Below are 20,849 nucleotides of genomic sequence, written 5' to 3'. Positions count from 1 at the left end.
TGCCAGCACTAACGGAGGGCTGGTGTTAATTAAAAAGTAGAAAAAAGTAAACTTTCAGCATATGTGCTGTGGAGCTGCTTGCTGGTTTCCACCCATGCATGGTTCCTGCATCCTACCCCAGCAGCCTGGGACTCCCTCTCGTCAGCTCCTTGCTCCGGAGATCGCAGTTGTATAGATGACCCCCAAGTGCACCTGGGCAGCGTACGGCCACATCATCAGCGCTGCCTTTCATGGCCAAAATCTCAAGGCGCCTTAACCAACTTAACCAGCTCTTAGAAGCTGCCTTGATATGAATATTGATCTTCACATTTAACTCTGCTTTGCCCAGCTGATATCACCCAGGCTGGTGTTGTGGAGCATGAGCACGCTGCAGGACCACGGCTGGCTTTGGGAGCAGGGTTTTGGGGGGACACCAAAAAACCTCAGTGCTGAAGAGCTTGTTCTAGTGCATTAGTTTAGATTTTGTGTTAAGACTTGCTTATTATTTCTGCTAGTTATGTCTCTAATGAGGTGAGACATGCCATATGTTGTCCATAGGGAGGGAGCGCCGCATGTGGGGTGGGGGCCGGCCCGGTGCGTAGATGCTACATGGAAGAGCCTCAAACCGCTCCTCCAATTCGGTGAGCCGAAACACCAGCCGATCCGGCCGTGCTGCGGGCAGTCGTGCTCACGTCACGCCACGGAGCCATCTACCCACCAGCGGCACCTTCTTGCTCTTCATCCACTCTTGTCTTCTCCAGCTTCTGGTGATTTTTTCCTACCATTCCTCCTTCCCTTCTCTTATCCCAACAGGTTTTTGCTCCAAAAGAGCATGATTTTGGGGCCGGGTCCAGCTGTGCGGCTCCTGTGCCGGAGAAGCAGCTCTGGCCCCAGTCTGAGCAGCCCAGGCTGGCTGCTCGGAGCAGGAGTTTGAAACTAAACCGTATCACAGTAAAGAAATATTTATTGCCGAGTCCTGAACTTAATTTGAACAGGGCTCTGCTGTTTAAACAATTGTTGGAGCCATAAACCAGAAGCCCTTAATTATGGCTAATTATTTTCTGCGGTGAATCTATATGCAAGCTCATCAGCATGAGGTCTCCTCTGAAATGCACCAGTTGCGTGTTCAGGCATCATCCAGCCTGAATGTCCCTAATAAAATAAGAGGCAGAAGTATTGCCGCTGGCCTGGCTGCCTGACCAGGCAGGAGCCTGCCTGCCTGCCTGCCTGCCTGCCTGCCTGCAGTATCTTCAAAACTGGGGGGTCAGGGCAGGGTGCAGGAGCCTGGCGGCTCCCTGGGCAGGCGGCTGGGGACCCAAGGGCAGGCGAGAGCAAGACAGGAGCTGTTTGGGATGTGGACTTTAAACTCTCCGGCATTTCGGGTTTGTTTAAAAACCAGTTAGGTAAATATTTGTGAAGCAGTTGGGATCTGGCTGTGGGGTTGGGCGGTGCTGCTGCAGCCGGGCACGCTGGTCTCTGGCCTCCCACAGACCCCATCCTTCCCACGGCAGGAGGCACGTCCATCCTCAGCCCCGTCAAGGAGATGGCAGAGGCAATACAGGGCGCTTGGCATCGCGGCATGGGCCTCGTTTCCCTAGGGTATGGGGTAAAAATGGGTGCCTAGAGGTCTGTCCCTTGGGACATTGCAGTGTGATGCTTCAGTGGGATGTATTTAGGACAGGTCTCCTGGTGAGGCTGCTGCGTGCATCCCAGGGATGTCCCTTCTGTGCCACCCGGGGCACTTTTTGGGGTTGGTGGTGGCCTTGTCTGCCGAACCTGGAGCTCCTGCCCCGTGCACCCTTGCAGGAGGGCGGCTGCTGGGAGGGTACTGCTGGGGACCCACGGCGCTTGCTGGGGCAGGTAGGACCTCACAGCACTGTGGCTTGCTAACGCCACTGGCTCGGGAGGGTGGCACGGCGAGGATAGCATGGCAGGGATGGAACGGCAAGGATGGCAGGGCGGGAGGATGGGACGGCACGGCACAGCGTGGTGCGGTGCGGTGCGGTGCCGGGGGGGAGCGGTCCAGGCTGCCTGTACACAGCAGCTGTCAGCGCTGCTGCCTGCGCCCGCCCGGCCCCAGCCTCTTCCTCGTGGCACAGATGGTTTTAACACTTTCCTGGGCCTTTTTTTTCTATAATTAACTCTTGTTTGCAAGTGGGAAGACACTTCTTTCCTTTTGGCAGAGCCATCAAACTCTCCTCGGCGGTGCGCTTTTTTAAAGCCATCATGTATCTATCCCCAACCGCAGTCTGTTGTTTTTACCAGGCTCTTTTATGGCTCTGGGCTGCCCCCCCTTTTTTTTTCCCCTTGCTCTTGCCCGGAGGTAAAATCCGCAGGGATTGCAGGCGGAGGAGGCCCCAGCTTCAGGAGGGGAGTTAACGAATCTGGCCAAGACGATACAAAAGCCGGTGCCCGGGGAGGGGGGAAGATGGAGGGGGCCCTTCCCTGCATCAGGAGCCTTTGACACCCCCCCCTCCCCAGCTTTGTGCGGCTTAGCAGGGTGCTGCCTGCACAAAGGCCCCTCGTCCCTCATGTCGCTTCCATGCCACGGCTGGGAAGAGTTTTCCCAGGAGGGGCTGTTGCCCACTGAAACGCTGGTGGGTGTGGGGGGCTGCTGCGGTGGGTGCCCCGTCGCACCGGGACAGGGGGAGGGAGAAACCCCGCAGACCACCGGAGCTTTGCCAGCACGACACGGGGCTGCCGGCAGCTTGGGGATCTGCAGGGTGCCCCAGGAGGGGTGGGCAGGAGAAGGGTGTCCTCTCCAGCTTGTACTGAAGCTTAGAAAAACTAACTGGAGTGCCACAGGGCATCCTCTGCCTTTCGGGGAGCTCAGGGTCTGCCCGCGGCTCCCCATGGGGTTTGGGGTGTTTTGCTCCCAGGGAGGTGAGAGGCAGCGGCTGTCAGAGCCAGGAGGTTGTGGGATGCTCAGCCTTGGGGACCGAGGAGGCTTCGCTGCGGGGATGGGGCCACAACCTGGCGCCCGTAGGCATGTCACCGTGGAGAGGAGGGTGCTGTCGAGGCTGTGCCGCCGGTGCAGACCCACCGGCAGTGTGCCTGGGCTTGCATCGGGGTGTTGCGAGAGTGGCTCTGACCGCAGGGAGCGGAGGAGCTGCTCTTACCTATGGATATCAAATGGTGGATGTAAAAAAAGAAAGAGAAATAGCCCATCAGGAAGTTTCCATCATCAGTTCACGGCCATGACCACCATGCCCATCCTCTCCCTCTGCTCATCGTCCCCATCCATCCCTCGGACTCTGCCCACCCACTCTGTAACCAGGTTTTCCCCGGCGCTGCCAGTCTAAACAAGACCTTGCAGTGATGCTCAATGCTCTCACATGGCTCCCTCCCCCCCTCTGCTGTCTGAAAGCCTGGGGCTAATTTATTTTTATTTTTTTTCCCTTGTTCTCAAGACTTTAAGTTTTCCTGCCTCACGTACTAGTTTATTGCTGGGTCAGGGGGCAGGGGTTTGCATGCTGGTTTTATAGGGTCCCTCCAGAGCCGGCTTCAAAAAGCTCCCAGTTCATAAATGGGGGGTTTGTATTAACCACCTTGTTTTGACAGGGAGAGGTGCTCTTAGAAGTGAAATAATTAATGTTTTGTAAGCTTTAAGGGTAGCATAGCTTGGAGTTCATCTAACCAAACCGCACTGTGAGCATGCAAAAAAAAGTGACTAATTTAAAAAAACCCACATTTTTATCAGAAATCCTCCCCTAGCCCGATGTGCACCTTGTCAGTTATACAACCCCAGAGGGACTTTTCCGCAGGGAAGCCCCGCGGCTCGGCTGTGCCCGGACCGCTGCTGCCAGCGGCACTGAAGCAATGCAGAGAGCTGGTGTTAAGGTAAATAAAAAGTGGGGCCACTTCGGAGCAGTGTTTCCCATCCCATGTAGGGGTAGGCAAGAGAAAGCAGGGCTGGAGGCGAGGTGGTACGGTGAATTCCCTCCCGTCCCATGGATATGCACCTCTTCTCCTTCAGAACATGCCGAAATAGTTAAAATGCTCTGGAAATTAAACTCTTCCCATTCACCCTCCTCCTCCCAAAAAATCCCAGCCTACCAGGGAAGATCTGCACCCCCTCCAAGCTAGCTTAGCCCCTGGCTTTTTTCGGCTGTGGAGAAAGCCACCAGTTCTTGGGAAAAGCACTGAATTACACGCTGGCTTACATCAGATTTACTCCTCCTGTCCTTTGCTCTAGCTGCTCTATTAATTTTCAAATGCCTCGAGCAATTACCGGACCTGGGAAACAGTATTTTTGGGGGGCAGCACCCACAAATAACTGCAATAAACCCTGCTGTTAAAAAAGGGGGGGCAAATGGACACGGAGGCTGCGCTGACATGGATTTAAAGAGTATTTTTGGTTTGAATTTTCATCAGAAACCGTGCACGCAGCGGTTGGGAGCATCTCCCAGGGGGCTACGGGGGGGCTCGCACCCTTTCCCCACCCATACACCCCTTTTGAGGTCCGAAGTGCTGCTCCCAGGGTGATACAGGGTGCGGAGGGGTGGCCGCGAGTGCTTCCCCGGGGCAGGTTTGGGATGCGAGGGCTCCATATGGCTGGAAGGGATTAGCCCGGAGGATTAGATAAGCGGAGAGGAGGGGAAAGTTACTGCAATCCCCCCCTCCCCAAAAACCCTCATCTCTGACCCCTGGCAGATGCGCAGGGATGATTTCTGGTGACAATTAGCGCCACTTTGGTTTTGACTGTGGCCTCGGAGCTGCAGCGTGGTCACCATGCTGCCAGGGGAGAGTGATGGCCATGGTCCAGGGTGGGATCCTGTGCCGGCAGGTGATGAGGAAAGCTGGGATTTTCCTCTTGCCACTGCCTTGCGCCCATGTGTTGCATCTTCCCTTGAGCTCGACACGTTTCAAACCTGAGTTGTTTGCTCAAGCTTTAAGCTCGCCAGAGAGAGCATCGGTGGTGCTCAGTGCTGCGCTACGCTGCTCGGTCAAACCCGCTCCCCAGGGACCAGGGACGGGCGAGCCTGGGATATGGCGTTCGGGAGGTCGCACGCGTTGTGACCTTATCGGTGGCCATCCAGGGCTCGGGGAGGGTCAGCACCGCTGCTGCGGGATGCAGGGGTGCAGGATGCTCTGCAGCTCCATACCTAGGCAGTAAAACGCTGCATGGATGCAGGATGCGCTGCAGCTCCGTAGCTCCGCAGCAAAACATTGCATGGATGCCAGGGTGCAGGATGCTTTGCAGCTCCTTTCCTAGGCAGCACTTCGGTGTCAAGCGCTGCATGGAGGGCAGGATATTTTTACCATTTTTAAAACATCACCCTGGGAATTGTAGGAATCGTGCTGAGGCGCCATGGCTTTTCTCCACGCACGCCGGCGAGGGCATCACTCAGTTGCAAAACCCATCTTGCTTGGGATTGGGGTTTGCCAACAGCTTTCCTTGTGCTATCCCAGTGTTGCCGTCCCTGCAAAAGCTCATGGCAGACCAGGTCGGCTCTCGGAGCATGACCGCAGCCTCACAAAGGACTTCCAAGCCCATACTTGCTTCTTGGGATGCGTCAAGGGTGCAGAAACCTGGTGGGATTGTCATGGCAATGCTCCCAGGAGGGTGGGTGCTGTTTGGGTGATGCGGAGGACAAAAAAGCCCATAGCCATCATTGCTACCGAATACAGCAGTCCTCAAAATTTGCAGTAAGTCCACCCATCCTGGTTAATTTAGGGCTCTGACGGGCTGCCGTGAGTCCGGCCGCAGCGGTACCGGCTGCTCCCGTGCAAAGTCCACCACCTTCCTCCCCATCCTCCACGCCAGGGTTTATACGAGGTGCCGGACTTTGTACCCGTGCAGCAAGTCACAGCCCTTATTTAAGTCAGCTGCCACCTCCGCCTCAATTTAAGGCATTTCCATCCCTCCACCAGCATATTTAATAGCAGATGCTATGCAGAGAAGATGCCACAAAGCATCTTCAAGCATCAACAAAGCCACTTTTGTTAAAAATGATGATTTTTTTTGTTGTTGTTGTTAACCTGCCGCTTTGTCAGAGGAGGGGGATTTGATTCTTTTTCATTAATTATTATTACTTTTTTTTTTTTTTTTTTTTTTTTTTTAAAGGCTCGTTGTGGAAAAACTTTACTCTTCGCAGATCAGCAGGCGCATCCATCAGGGGCCGCTGCGAGTGGGGATGGATGCTCAGCTGCCTCCGTAGATACACAAAGCCCGTTTGAACGCCTGCGAAAGGTTACGGCGGCGCTTGAAAAGCGCCGCCGTAACCTTTCGCAGGCGTTCAAACGGGCTTTGTGTTATTACACGAAGATGGTGGCCGTCAGCATCTTGTCAGGGACGGGCAGATGGCGTTCACCTGCTCCGGACCAACTTCTTTCGCCCTTTGCCTTTGGTGTCAGGGAATAATACCGGGGCAGCTGCTAGCAGTAAAATAGGCTTAAGCAAATGGTATATTTTGGCATTCAAGTGCATGACAAGAATGGGAGTATTTGCATTAATTCCCTCCTCTCTTTCCCCGTGGCGGGAGAGGATGGAGAAAACTGGGATGTTTTCCCGCAGGGCAGAGCCGGTTCCTGGTCTTCTCCGGCTGGACCCGGAGTGGGAAGTGCCGGATGCTGTGCTGGGGTGTCGGTGCTCCATCCCGCAGCATCCCACAGCATCCTGCTGCCCCAGCAATGGAAATCGATGTTTTTCTGGGGAGGTCACAGTGTTTCCCACTGCACTGCAAAGGCAGGCGCTGGGGGGGGGTCTCACTCCCTTCCCTGGATCCGGATGAGGGTTAGGTACTGGGTATCACTGGCTCCCCATGCAAACTCGCAGCTTATTTTCTATTATTTTTGATTGCAAACAGCAACCGATGAGATCAGCTAGCTGAAACACAAGGTGGCAAAAATAAAAAAAATTTAAACAAAAAATATTTCTGATCTGCGCCCAACTTTAATGGGGAAATAGCTGCCGGGCGCTGGATGCCTTCAGGGCATTCTGCGGTGTGCTGGCTAGCCGACGGGATTGGCAATATCCTCGTTAGTTGTTAGTAAATCCTTTGGACAAGTTAAAACTATGTTTTTTCAAATGCACGTGGTGCAGTGGCGCGGCATTTTTCTAAAGCTGCGGATTATATATTTTTTTTCTCTTAAATTAGATTACCAATTTAAATCTAGCTTTTCTTATAACCCCTTCCAAAATTCGCTTGGCAATTTCAATCTGGAAGAAGGCAGAAGGCAGAGGAGCGGTGATTTGTACAGGCGCTGGGAAGCAGAAGTCCGGCTGCCAACACCAGCAGCTTCCCTTGCACCTCATTGCCAAATTATTACTGTTTTTTTGAGAGGGAGGCAGTATTTTTCCTTAATTTGAGCTTTTCAAAGGCTGGTAAAGGAGAGGACTTGATTTCAGCTGTGATGCTTAAGGCAAGGATGGAAGATGAGCTGGTGCACGTGCTGACGAGCATCCAGCCATGCATCCCCACCTAATTATACCCCGGCAGCAGCAGTGCGAAGCGAGGGGCATCACGGGGAGTAAACTCCCACCTGCTTTAACAACTTTGCAGAAAACTCCGACGAATTACCTCTCCCGGCAGCTTTGCTTGCTAGGGCTATTTCCCTTTTGGTTTTAAAAATAATAATAATTTTAAAAAATTTGAAACTAATCTGTAAGCTTTGCATAAAGCTTATGTAGGTACATCAGGAGCAAATCCAGGAGGAACAGCCAAGTGTCGGTGCAGGATAAAATACAGGTTGTCGGTGCGAGGAGCTGCACCGCGGTGGTGGCTGGATGGTCCTCGGTAGAGCCGAGCATCCTGCACTGATAGATGAGCGGTAGATTAATAGTCCTAAGCAATTGCATTATCTAATGAAAATTTTATATAATTATTTTATATAACTTTTTTGGCAGGTGGACCCTGAAATGGATGGTATTGATTGCTGGAAAAGAGCCTGGCCTGTCTGTTGCTGGAATTATTAGAGGAGAATTGATAGTAATTAATACCTGTGTATTTACAGCATTTTCCAGGCTGCTAATTGCACGAGATCCATTTGAGCTGTTTGGCAGTGGGGAGGGTTCGTACACTGGTTTTAAGGTGTGGGCTGGATGTGGGTCTTGTGCCGGGGAAGATGCCGGCAGTGGGAGAGCTGGGACCCTCAGCTTCACCTTCACTCCAGGCTGGGGATGGGGGGACTCAGGGATGCCCATGGCAAAGCTTCCCTAAATACCAGGAATGGGGTGCATCCGTGCACCCGACCACGCGGTGTGAAGCACCGGAGCGCTCTCCTCTGCAAAGCCCTTCCTAAGTCAGGGGAAGCACTACCAGCAAGCCCAGCTTAACTTCCCAGAAGTTTCCCTTTGTAAACCTTTCCGTACACACACGCGTGCAAAACCAAGCCTAATTGCATTTAGTCTGTTTTACACCTCCCGTGCTTATCGCCCCGCTTTCCCCCCCCCCCTTTAATTCGGTTGCTGTGAAATTTTTGCAGCCCTGCCAAGTTATTTCCTTGGGATATATTTAGAGAAAGCCAGCTCAGCAGAGTGCGCTGGGTGTTTGCATAAGGATGTTTGTAAATGTTAGCAGGAACGCTGTCGGGCTGGCGGAGCAGATGTCCGCGAGATGCTACCAAGAGCCTTATTTACAAACTTGTAAATGACTGAAGGGGTTTCCTTCCCGGGGATAAGGGGGACGCCGACTTAAGAGATTAAAATCCTATTGTTTCGTGGCCAGAGCTGCTGTCTCAGATTATCCTTTACAAGGGGAGGGGGGGAAGCCCCGTATTAGCTTGAAACACCATTCAACTGTTGTGCCTTTTTTTTTTTTTAAAGCTTAGAGAAAATACGGGGCTGGGGGTTGTTTCTTTCTTTTTAAAGGAGAGGAAAAAAGTGGCTGAGCATGGCTGTTCCCAGCCGGGGTGTACGCTGGTGCTTTGTGTGCCGGGGCTTCCCGTGCTGGGCGGCTCGCAGGTGATGTATTTAAAATAAGCACAAAAAGCTTGTGCTATCATAGAAGTATAATTAAGCTGAACTTGTATGCACAGCTTGGTGTCCCACCGGAGCACGGTGATGGCGTTTGGGTGGTATGGTGATACTGCTACAAGCCCATTTAATCTATTTTTTTTAATATCTTCCTCTTGCCAATAGGCAAAGCTTCATCCCAGTCTCCTTTTACCTTCTCTTACTCTAAAATAAACCAAAACCGGTTTGTTTTGTCTCCTGGAGCATCCTTGCAGTGGAGGAAGCAGGACGGTCTCCAGCATACCCTGGCTGGAGAGCATGGCGTGTCCCAAAAACACCCTGACCCCACCCAAGAGGCTCTGCAAACACCATGTTTTTGAAGTGGGTGCCACAGTGGGTGCCCGCCACCGGCACGTGGGCCAGCGATCGCACTCGCATCAGCTGCAGCGGGCTGGTGTATTTATTTTCATGCACGTTGATGCAACCCAGATGCTGGCACCGACGCGCAGAGGGGAGTGATGCAGGAGAGCATCTGAGGGCTCGGTCCAGAGGAAGCGGTCGGCGTGCCGTCCTCCCCGGCGTTAATCGGGTTACTGCGAGGTGTGGGAGGGTTCTATTATTAAATTTAAAACCTGGCTATATAAGATGAAGGCAGCTTTAACGAGATGAAAAGGCTTAACTGGAGTCCAATTAAATTCTGTATTACCTGTTTATGCAGCCTGCTTAAGTCCTTACCTGCACGCTGATTTCTTCCTTAGGCTCCAAAGCCTGTGCTGTAGGCAAAAAAATAAAATCAAAGGAGACAGATAGATAGCAGATCACCAATGTGTCCTGAGCATCCCCGCATGCTCGTACCGGAGGCAGCTGCCCTCGAGTGCCTTGTGCTGCTCCTGCTGTGGCTGCGAGGTGTGAGATGCAGCCAAAATCCTCCGGTCTGCTCTTCTGGAGAGGAGAGTGAGGGCAAAAACATCTTGAGCCAAAAAAGCAAATGTCCAGCCATCCTTAGTTTGGTTGTAGATCTGTGCCATGAAGATAATTTTGCTCTCCCCATCTCGCTGCCGGGTTGATGGAGGCTGGGGCTGTCAGAGCGGCCGGTGCTGGTGGTGCTTCCCATGAAGGGAGCATCCTCTCTGCTGCCTGCCGGCACCTTGCACCACTGTTTGGAGGTTGTTTTTATCAAAAAAAAAAGTGGTGAAAGCCAGCCATGGGATGCTGGGGCAAGCTGCGCAGCTGCCTGTGCGACCCGAAGCTGCTCGCCCAGAGCGTGCGGTGGGGACACCGGCTCGCATTTAATGGCAGAGTAAATACCGCCAATGGGAACCTGTTTTTCATAGTTAATAGAAACCATCACTTGTGTTGGTGAAGCGTGGCAGGTTTGGGCGGGTGGCAAGCTGGGGCTCGGCTGATGCCCTGCCACCCTGCACGGTATCGTCTCGCCATGATGCTGGGAGCCTTGCAGGATGGGATGCATCAGGGTGCAGCGCCTTAGCCCACCTTCAAGATGCTCTTGGAGGCGGTTCAGGCTTGTCCAGCCATGGGGATGAGGAGGAAGAATCCCGTTGCAGCATCCCGGGGGCTGCTGTGTGGACAGCGCATCCAGAAAGCTCCCCACCTTCCCAAACCTTCCCTTGTTGGGTGCTGCCTTTTATTAAGGGGGGGTACCCTGGGGCTGGGGGCAGCAGCGTGCTGTTGCTGGTGGCGATTTCAGCTCACCAGCTCTGCGCTGGATGCTCTGGTTTTTAAATTCAGCCCCCAAAACCCTCTCGGCCTCGGTGATGCCTCACAGCTCCTCTCGGGTCGAGTCTGCCGCAGGGCGGGGGGCAGGAAACAGCTCGCCGCACCCTGCTCTCGGCAAACCTTCACGCCTAGCAAAGACCCAAACTCTGCGTTAAAGAAAGTAAATAAATAAAAGCACCGGTCCGCAGCTTCTCCCAGGGCTGTGGGACGAGCGGAGGTGAGTTGTTTTCCTGGCTCAGCCAGCCTGGGAAAGCAAATTTCGGGTGACACCAAAATGCTGGCGGGGCAGCTCGGGCTGCCTTGGGGGCCGGGGAGCTGCTCGGTGCAGCCGCACCGGTGCCTCCTCCCTGCCACTCTTAAACGCAATTAATATGGCAGAATAACTTGGTTTCTTCCTAAGGATTAGGTTAAGAAAACAAGACAGTTTTAATAGCCCTTTTACATCCTACATAGACTTTAGCTGAAAAACCTAACTGGTTTGGCAGCACAGCCAAACAGCACATCTTTTCTTTTTCTTTTTTTTCCCTGTTTTTTCCCCCATAACCTGATGCCAGCGGTCCTGCGTGAGCAGGCTCCTACCGATAATTCAAGTGCCCAGCTGCTGGCTGTGCTGTTTTGTCCGATTTCCATTGCCTCCTGACCTCCATCCCTCTTTATTTGCAAAGCTATACTCACAGGCAGCGGTAATAAATCAATTAATGACTCTGATGAATCGTTTAATGGCTGACAAAATAACACTACAGTCAACAGCTTGGATCTCTACAGCAGTACCAGAAGAAGCTGGTTGACTCAGGGTAGGGAGACGAAACAGAGACTGTTAGCTCAATTAGTGCAATTAGTGTGCGATTTAAAGGCTTAGACGGCATCTGCTGGCGTACCGAGCCGGTGTGTTAACTGAGAGCTTCGGTTTGGAAGCGAAATGCAGCGATCCAGATTGTCGTCGCTCCGCTGGCTTCCACCAAAAAAGGGGAAAAAATCCAATGTATGTGGGGAAAAAAAAACCCCATATATATGTATGTGTGTGTATATAGCTATATATGCGTGCCCCAGGAACTGCATTTTATTTCCAGCGTGGAGCAAATTTACCGTCTAATAAAAGGCAAACGAGCCAGCGTGCTGGCTGTGCCAGAGCTCTCCTTGCTCATCTCTGGCAGTGGTCTCTGGCGTCCTTTGGTGGAAGGAAATTTGGGGCGTCGCATGCCAACGGGGACCTTCGTATGGCTGGACGTGCTTTCGGTTTAGTGCCAGCTTGGACGTGGTGGCACAGCGGGCTTCGTGCTCCTGCACCGCGCCGGCGCTGCCCATCTCCTGCCGGCTTCCGTGGCATCTCCACCTTGCCTGTACCTGCACCAGGGTTTTTAGATACTCATTCGGTGAAAGGGGCTTGGGAAGCAAACTCCAGCCGAAATCTCTGGAGTCCCTAAAAAGAGTTTCTGAGCCAAAACGGTGAAAATAAGCTAGGTGGGGGGAGCTGGGAGAGCAAAAAAGTCCTGGTTTTCTGGAAATAGGTGCTGGAAAGCCCTTGGGGTTTGGGTGCTCACCCTCAAGGTTTGGGTCCTCACCCTTAGGGTTTGGGAAATTTGTTCCCACTGTCTTTTTTCCCACTTTTTCCTTCTTTTCTGGCGCATCCCAAGGATTTTGCAGAGCTGCTCCAGCTGTGGCTGCGCTCCCATTGCTTCTGCGGGGCTAAAGGTGCCTCCGTGTTTACCTTAGCGGCGGTGATGGGGAGGGGAATAAAAAAGAAATAAAATGTCACTTCACAGCCTTGTAAATCATTCATCAAGGGCTGACCAGTTTGGCTCCCATCCTACAATATGCTCAGGGCACTTGTGGGTTTTTAATTACCGAGTTCTGCCAAGCGCCACATGTGCGAGGAACTTTAAATCCCCGTTTATGCCGCAAAGGCATAGGTGAGGTTTCGGGGTGTTTAACGCGGAAAAATACTCTGCGGTTTTGTGGAAAAATGGGCATTTGCTTCAAGATTTTCTTTGGCTGCTTTGCCCTCCTCCCTCCACTCTCTGTTGCAGAGGGAAGGAGGAGGGCAGCATACTTTCCCCCTGGATCCCCAAATAAGTGTCCATCCTCGCTCCACGCCGCTTCGGGATCCGTTTCGCTTTGGGAGATTCCCCCAGCAAAGGATTATGGTGTGCTGGAAATCTCTTGAAACCATAAAATATCACCTTGGCAGCTTTATTGCAGCACTCGCCGCCTTGGGAGAGAAGCGTTTTGCGTGATAGAGGGTTTAATAAAGGAAATTCCAAATGGGCTCGCTGCCGTTTGGGGCTCGGTCTTACATATTTTTGCATTAAGAACCGTCATCTGCTTTGCAGAGAAACTGCAATATGTTCATGGCCTTGGATTAAGATTTGGTTTTACTTTTATAGCTGACCCACTTGGGGGGATGGAGGGAGGGGGAGAACTGGGTTCACTCCCTCTCCCGTCTATTTTTGCTGTCGTCTGATGTATAAAAAGAGCCTGGAACGGGCAGGCTTATTTTTCCTGCCAGGACTTTTTTTTTATTAACTGTAAAAACACTCAGATCTGGCCTTTGCTGTTGATGTGGGGAAGGCTGCTCGGGATGCCTTGTTCAGGGGCACGGGAGGAGCATGGTGTGGGCTGTGCCCAGGGGCGCAGGACCCTGTGGTCGCAGGGGGACCCTGGTTATTTCACGAAGGGGGTCTCTTTTGGGGGAATTAGCCTGCGCTGTCGCCTGTGCCGCTTGCAGCTCTGAGTTGCTGGGGTGGGAAAAGCAACCGCTCATCCAGCGTGGTCCTGGCCTTCATCCCACATCCTGCATGCCAGCTCCTGCCGGAGAGCGTGATGGAGGGGGCACAAGGGATGGCCCCCGGCAAGGCACAAGGCAGCGGTTAGCCTGATGCTCTCCTGCCTCTGCAAGGCGTTCTGGTCCAGAATAGTGAGATTCCCAACCTGACATTGGGGTCCCACCTTGGCAACCCTTAGTCCTTAATAATAACCCTTAATTTTCCAGGCTGCCCAAGTCCTGACACCCTGGCTTCCCCCCTCTGCTTGCATCTTGCGGTTGTCACTGCATCGGATGTGGTTGGGGGCTGGGGCTGGCTCAGTTGCTGTCGGGACGCGGGGTTTGGTGGGGTCGGGGTGCTCCAAGCTTTGGAGTAAAACCAAGCCTGAGCAGGCTCACATGTACCCCATTTGCTCATGGGATTTCCTCAGTGGAAAATTTTTCCACCAATTTTTTTTGTGGTGGACGATTTTCCTCGGCCCTGCCACATGGTTTTAGGTGGGTAAGTCCATCGTAAAAAGTTCGTGGAGGGAGTAGTTCAGTGATCCAAACCCAATTAATACCACTGAGGCTCCCTTGCAGCTGCCTTGGGAACGGGGGTTTGTTTGGCAATGGGTAAACGAGAGTGTACTTCAACGGCACAGGTACTGCTCCTAACCCAGCAGGGATGTGTGTCAGTAGGGGTCTTTGGGGAAAGATCTTTTTCTTACCATTTTCCTTCTGGGTAGGAGCCTCCCATCTCACTGGTGCTTTCCCAAGGCGGTTTGGTGCCTGCCATCCTTCCCTCAGCACCACCGGAGCTGCTCCTTGCACCTGAAAAACCTCTTTTGTCCGTCAGTGTACATCACAGAAAGGAAGTAAATATGAATAGAAATGGTGAGCAGGAGCGAGCGGGGTGTCCGGGTACCCCATGTCCACCCCCGGCCCTCCTTTTTGGGGCTGAAGCCACTGAGGTGGCTCATCCTGGGGAGGCGTGAAGGGGAGCGTGACCCCACAGGTCAGGTGCGAGGAATTTGGAAATTCATAATAAAACTTTGACGTGCTGGTCAGGTCAGGGCGGCATCTTTTCTGGAGGACAGAACTGAACTGGCGAGCATGCGGGGGGAGGTGGGCTAAGAGAAGCATGTAAAAAGCCTTAAAACAGCTTCTGCCTGAAGTGACGCGTTGCATGAGGCTCCTCGGTGGATTAACGAGACTAAATGTCTGGGTAAATGAATAAATAAGCCCCAGAATTATCCCCGGTTTTTGTGCAGCCATCTTCTCAATGGGTGAATCGCAGAGGCCAGTGCCCTTCTGGCTCCGAGCATCCTCTGCTCGTTCCCCCGTGGGGGGAAGATGCTCGGGGCATGGGGAGCGATGCTCGGGGCTCTGGAGGTAACAGGCTAATTGACTCAGTGTTGTGTGGCAGGAGAGAGCTTTTTTAACGTGGTTTTTTTCTTAACTCCGGCTCAAACCCACCATGTTTGTCCTCGTTTTGTTCCCTGCAGAGCGCAGCTGCCGCCCCGAGTCCCGTGCTTGGAAACATTCCCCCGAACGACGGGATGCCTGGGGGCCCCATCCCGCCCGGTTTCTTCCAGGTAGGCTGCCACTCCTCCCGATGCTCCCCTCCACACCGCGCACGTGTTTGCTTACGCTCTGGGTGTCAGCGCTGTCGTGCCTGTGTTTTTTCTTTCCAAGGGGATGCTAGGGAAGCAGCATGCCCGCATAGCTGACCTGTCTAGGAATAACTCGTGTTCTGCTGTCCTTCCACGTTTGCTTTCTATTTTTTTGTGGCCTTAAAGCAAATTTCTTTCTTGCTCAAAGAGGTTACTGTGTATTTACAACCAATGTTTTTTTCCAAAGCTGCTTGGTTTGTGTTTGGGTTGGGATTGTGTTTGTTCTCTGGTCCTAACAGACGTGCATAATTGAAAACATTCTGGATTTTGATTCCTGAAACTTTTTCCCCCTCCTCTGGTTAACCGCTTGATTTTTTCCAAATGCAATCACTGAAAGCATTAATAAGCGCTGGCTGCGGCTGCAGGCAGGAGCCAGCTCCAGCCAAGTCCCCGAATGCCATGGAGGCACCTTGTAAGCAAATACCTAGCAAAGTCCCCAAAGTCCCCTTGCTCCTTCCTTCTCCCGCACCGAGCTCTGACTGAGGAGGGGGTAACGTATGTTTGGAGTGACGCTGATGGAAAGGATCTCGACGAGCACATAGAAAAAGAGTTTTCAAAACTTGAACCGTGGGGTTTTTTTTGGGTTTCTGTGGAATCTCTTTGCACGGCATGAGCCACACTGGTTTGCAGCGGTGTAAGCTCTTGGTGCATTGAAATCTTCCTTCTTGAGGAAGAAACACTTGTTCGTGTAACAAATGGGATAAGAGTTGAAAGGAATATTTGTTTTGGCAAGCTGCTTTTTTGTCATCTGGGCTTGTGATTTGTATATGGGAGAACTTCTCGGGCAGTAGACAGGCGGACTCGATAAGGCGCTTGTGATTTATTGTGGCGATATCTGAGCCTGATATCGCCGTTTGCGTGTGTATGGGAAGGGGGAAGGAGGGTCCTGTCTTTTTTTTTTTTTAGAGAGATCCCATTTCCTGAACATGCTCCTGACAAAGTAAGAATATCCGATACTGATCGGGAACCCTAAAACAGGCGAATCTTGTAGCAGCGCTCGGCGGCACAGGGTGAAGCCAACAGCAGAGATGCTATCTCGCAGGTCATAGCTGCTGCCAGCAATTCGAGTGCCAAGCTGCTGCTTCCAAGAAATGTGTCTCCAAAAGTCCTGATCTCGCCCCATGGCAAATCTGACTGTCCTTTGGGGCTCCTGCTTCACGCAGAGCTGCGAGGGCTGCAAAACTGGCACGAAGTTAGGGCAAGGCTTCAAGAGCATGGGTTGGCTTTCCCCAAGAGGGGAAGGTGAGGAAGAGGAGTCGCATCTCCCCAGACGTGCTGTGCATGCTCCCGTCTTGACTCTTCCCGTTGACAGCCTCCAAGCTGTCCCCTCTGCTTTCCTTTCTGCCCTCCTGTAGCATTTTTGCACTGAGGGTCCGATTCAGGAGCAAACAACCCATCCTAGCTCCCTACCTCTTGTGCGGCTGGACCAGGAGCCGCTGGGGAAGGGGGTTTCAAAGGCAGCCCTGCTGTCTTAGGACCTTTGTCGGGGGGGGGGTCCTGAAAACCCAGCAGAAGTAATGGCACTGATGCAGGTGTCGTGTGGGGGGATGCTGCCCATCCCCGGAGCTCCCGGAGGGAAGAGAGGACGGGTGCCGATGCATATGGCTCGCATGTGACGTCTCAAGAGCCTGCCTTTCCTGAAAGCCTTCCAACATCTGGTTTCTCCTCCCAGCCCTGGGGATGGAGGGGAGGAGGGGAGAAGAAAAATCCCACCTTTTAACACAGTCTGAACATCGCCTTCATGAAAGCCCGTCTGATTTATTGCGGGTGCTGGAGCTCGTTCCAGCTTCAGGAGGTGCTGGAGATCAGCTCTTGCAGAGGTGGGCTGGAGGCTTGGTGGCGAGCCTGTCGCAGCTCGGGGGTAATTTCCTATCTCTGTAGGAAATTAAAGCGCTGAACTTAAGAGGGCAAAACCAAAAAGGTCACAGGAGATGCAAAGGACTTCTGCCCGACCCTTGGTGTGCCTGCCCTGGGACTGAGGGAGGTTCCTGGTGGTCCCACCTCAGCCAGTGCCCTCCTCACGCCAAGAGACTGGAGGATGGAGAGGGCTCGGGGAGTTTCAGCGTCTCACTCTTTTACACCATACTGCAGGCACCAGGGACCTGCAAGGGATATCTCTGAGGGTAGCAGGCACGGGCAGACCATTTTTGAGAGAGTTTAGAGGGCCTGATCCTGTCCTGACATGGTGGACCATCACACCAGGAGCTGAGGAGGGAGTTACCAGTGAAGCTCAGGTTGCAGAAACCCCCGCACTGCTGCCCTGGGGGTGCATGAACCCCGCAGCCCTGCGCATTTAGATATGCACCGCTGTTTGGCAAAGGGAAAAAATTATATGGACCGTTCCTCAGAGCTAGTGGCCCAAAAACCCATGGGAGTGAGCTTGGAGGAGAAGTGACACACCAGGAAGGGGAGAAGAGAGGAGGAGTCCAGGCTGCAGCGCCCGTCCGCAGCCGCTGTCTTGCAGGGAGAGTCCCTTCCCTGCGCTGGGGCTCAGCAGCAACCTTCGGGCTGGGGGCCAAGGGAAATGCAGCCTGCAGAGTCTCCCAAAACCTTCCCAAAACAATGGGAAAGGAGAGGCCCTGGGCGCCCTTGGGTTGCCGGGGCATTGCGTGGTGCCAGCCAGCGGCACAGCATCGGGCTGCGCTCCGGACAAAAGGTGGCTGGATTGACGGCCAGCGTGGGTAGATGCTTTTATTTAAATCTCTCTCTTTGTCCCATTGAGATGAGCAAACAAACCCTCTGCTCATCCTCCTAAAGGTCATTGGAGGCTTTCCTGCTTTTGTTTTGAAAGCTGGATTGATGCCGGGGTGCAGATCCCTCAAAGGAGGGACAGGGGGGTGCCAGGGAAATGTAGGAAGGAAAATTAAAAATTGAAAGCAATTAATACCACACCTTCTTAACACTAAATAAATGGGGGGGGAGCCCAGCCAGCAGCCCCCGTCCACGGCCATGCCTCCTCTCCCCAGTGCAAACTCCCCACGCCGCCCCGTACCCCGCACGCTGATGAAATGGAAAGTTGACCATAAATCAATGTCGGCGGCTGCGTTAGCTATGCATCAGCGGCTCGGCGCCGAGATACACCAAAACAAAGCGCCGGCTGCTCGGTGTTCCCACACTGCCCCCTAATGCAGAGAGACCTCGGGAGCTGGGGAGGACGGGGGGGGCTCCGGAGCCCGGGGGGCTCCCCCCGACATCCCCTGCCCTCCTCGCCTCTCCTCCTTGCATCCCAGGGCACGTCTCTTTGGGTAAGGTTGCCCACGGGGGTGAGGATGGTAAAGCCAGGAGCAGTAGGAAGGGGTCCATGTTGTCCTGCTCCCTCCTTGGATGCCACCATTTTCCCCCTGCTCAGCTGCCCTGACGTCTTGGTGGGATTTGCCACCGCTCCGCGGGTGCCACCAGCTATGGTCACCCAGCTCCGGCGAGGTGGCACAAGAGCCCCAAAACCAGGCTGCCCTTCCCAAAATCCCAGGGCAGAACTCAGTATCAGCCTTGCACCAGGCAGGGTTTGAAGGAAGGTGGCTTAGGAGCTGGAGGAAAGGAAAAGCAAGCATCGGAGAAAGTTTTTTTTCTGGAAGTTTAGTAGGATGCCCGAGGCTTTTGTACCGAGCGTCTGGAGCATATGGTGGGATTTGCAGTCAACTTTCTCTCGGGTGCTCCAGCCAGATGGAGGTGACTGTTCTTGGCTCCGGCTGACACGGGTTTGTTTCCTGAAGAGCTTGTGTTAAACATATTCCTTAAAACCAGGCTTCTGCAGTTGGGAGCCCCAGCTGCAGGCGAGGCAGAGCTCCTGCCCACGGCTGCCTTCCACCGTCTGCGGGGAAACTTGGCCCGCCTTGCCTTGCCTTGCCCTGCCTTGCCTTGCCTTGCCTTGCCTTGCCTTGCCCTGCCTTGCCTTGCCTTGCCTTGCCCTGCCTTGCCTTGCTTTGCCTTGCCCTGCCTTGCCTTGCCTTGCCCTCTCTTGGGAAGGGGCGGCTGGGTCCTCACCCGGCACCATGCGCTGGAAGGCGACCGTGGTCTTCCTCTTTGAAGGTACCTGGAGCATCTCTCCTAAAGGCTCCTTCAGGGATTTTTTTGTTGACAACTTGCAAAACTTCCCTCTCCTTTGGTAGAAATAAGGCTCCTATCCAGTAAACCCAGGCACATCTTTAATTAATCTCCATCTAATTTATTTTAGTATTTTCTAATGTCAAAACCGGTAGGCGGGGGCAGGTATTTTAAAACACAAGATGCCTTCCTATTGCTAACTCTAAATTGTCAGTATCTCGTGGCAGCAATGCTTTGCCTTCTCGTACTATCCTGCATTGTTCTGCCACCCCCAGAGGTGCTTGAAAATGTTTTTAAATAGAAGAACTCCCCCATTAGCTGAAAGTATGTAGCCCATAAAACATGATCCATTTGTGGTGAATTACGCTGGAAACATAAATTGACACACGCAGAGCTGTGATCGCTCGTGCCATTTTCCATCTTTAATATTTTACAAGAAGTTTGAGGAGTCGAGCTCATGAAAGACAGAGTGGAAATAACCTGATCGCCTGGAAACTCCCTGTAGAAAGCAGCAGCGGCAGCAAACTTCAGCTGTCTGACAGGCCAGGTTGGGCTTTTACAGTCCCCATAGTGTAGAGGAGAGAAAAATATGAAGCAGAGAGGAGGTTGGGGCACCGAGAGCTGTTGGAAACAGTTTCCTCTAACACCGTTTTAGCTGTTTGGGGTTGTTTGTTGGGGTTTTTTTGAGGCAGCTACAGCAAGGTGAAGAATAACCCCCTGTGCAAGGCATCCAGTTTGGGGGGGGAAAAAAAAGAAAAAAAAAGGGAAAAAAAAAGAAAACTTGAGAGGTGATGGGGTTTCTCTGGTTGGGGAGAGCACTGGTCTTGAGATACGAGTGAATTAACTGCAGAGCAGGTCCTGCTCGCCCAGCATGGCGTGTCGGATGGAGCTCTGCTGCGGGGATGCGACTCCAGGGCATTTGGGATGTGGAGGGAGCAGGACTGCGTGCGTTCGGCCTCCTCGTGTAACAGCACTAGTTAATACTGCTAAATACACATTTTTTAAGAAAAAAGGGTTGTTCTGTTGGTTGGACCCCACATGTCATCTCTGCAAAACACGTGTCTCAACTGCCATGATCCATCGGGATCATCTGCCGCTTCCTCTGCAGCGAGGGAAACCCGTGCAAAAAAGCAACCGATCCGGCAGGCGTTCCCCGCTGAATGCAGGTCCCGGCCCTGAAACATCTGCAAATGTTTACGGAGATAACAATATCCAGAGGGTCTGCGTTTCTGACGGAGCGGAGCAGCCGTGCCGCAGGGGCGCGGGAGGGGGCCGCGGTGGTTGCAGCCCGGAGCGAGCGTTTCAGATGCTGCTGCTCGTTGCTGTTTTGAAAAACCAAGAAAAGAAGGGGAAAAAAAAAAAAGAAAAAAGCCCCTTTCGGCTCCTCCCCGCCTGCTGAGATGTTTGCACGAGCTGGGCGTCTGCAGTCATATTATCCAGAAGTCTCTGCTGGGAGCGGTACCACATGGGATAGTGGAACGGTGAGGATGCTGTGGTGCCGAGCCTGGAGCATCCCGGGGAGCAGCCTTGGGGCAGCGGGGCAGGACCACGCTCCAGAGGATGCATGCAGCAGCACAAACAACTGATGCTCTTTGGATCCAGTTGCTGCGGGGGATTTTTCTCTGGTGAAAATGCCTCCATGTCTTATAGACGCTTTTTCTAAAATAACCAAACGCTGCTTGCTCTGCAGCTCTAAATGGAGACCCAAAGCATCACCTCTGGGCCCAGCTGGGGTGCGTGTAGGTGGCCATGTCCCCCATGCATTCAATACCTGTTA

General features: G+C 53.1%; 1 protein-coding gene across 27 annotated transcripts in view; it reads left to right on the top strand.

Annotated features, from left to right (window-relative positions):
- The window catches only part of SSBP3 (single stranded DNA binding protein 3), a 54,859-nt gene that overhangs the window by 22,411 nt on the left and 11,599 nt on the right, over nt 1-20,849 (top strand). For 21 of the 27 annotated variants that reach the window (XM_050901419.1, XM_050901417.1, XM_050901427.1 and 18 more), the window contains one exon: nt 14,861-14,950. The exons of 5 other annotated variants lie outside the window; for them this stretch is intronic. In XM_050901419.1, coding sequence (XP_050757376.1) covers nt 14,861-14,950 — 90 coding nt within the window. Of the gene's footprint in view, nt 1-14,860; nt 14,951-19,924; nt 19,928-20,849 lie in introns of all 27 variants that reach the window. One more of the 27 variants, XM_050901402.1, reaches the window with a different exon arrangement.

Source organism: Gymnogyps californianus, chromosome 8 (assembly GCF_018139145.2).
Source record: "Gymnogyps californianus isolate 813 chromosome 8, ASM1813914v2, whole genome shotgun sequence".
NCBI classification, from domain to species: Eukaryota; Metazoa; Chordata; class Aves; order Accipitriformes; family Cathartidae; genus Gymnogyps; species Gymnogyps californianus.
Note: the sequence above shows the minus strand (reverse complement) of the source record. Positions and strands in the feature narration are given on the sequence as shown.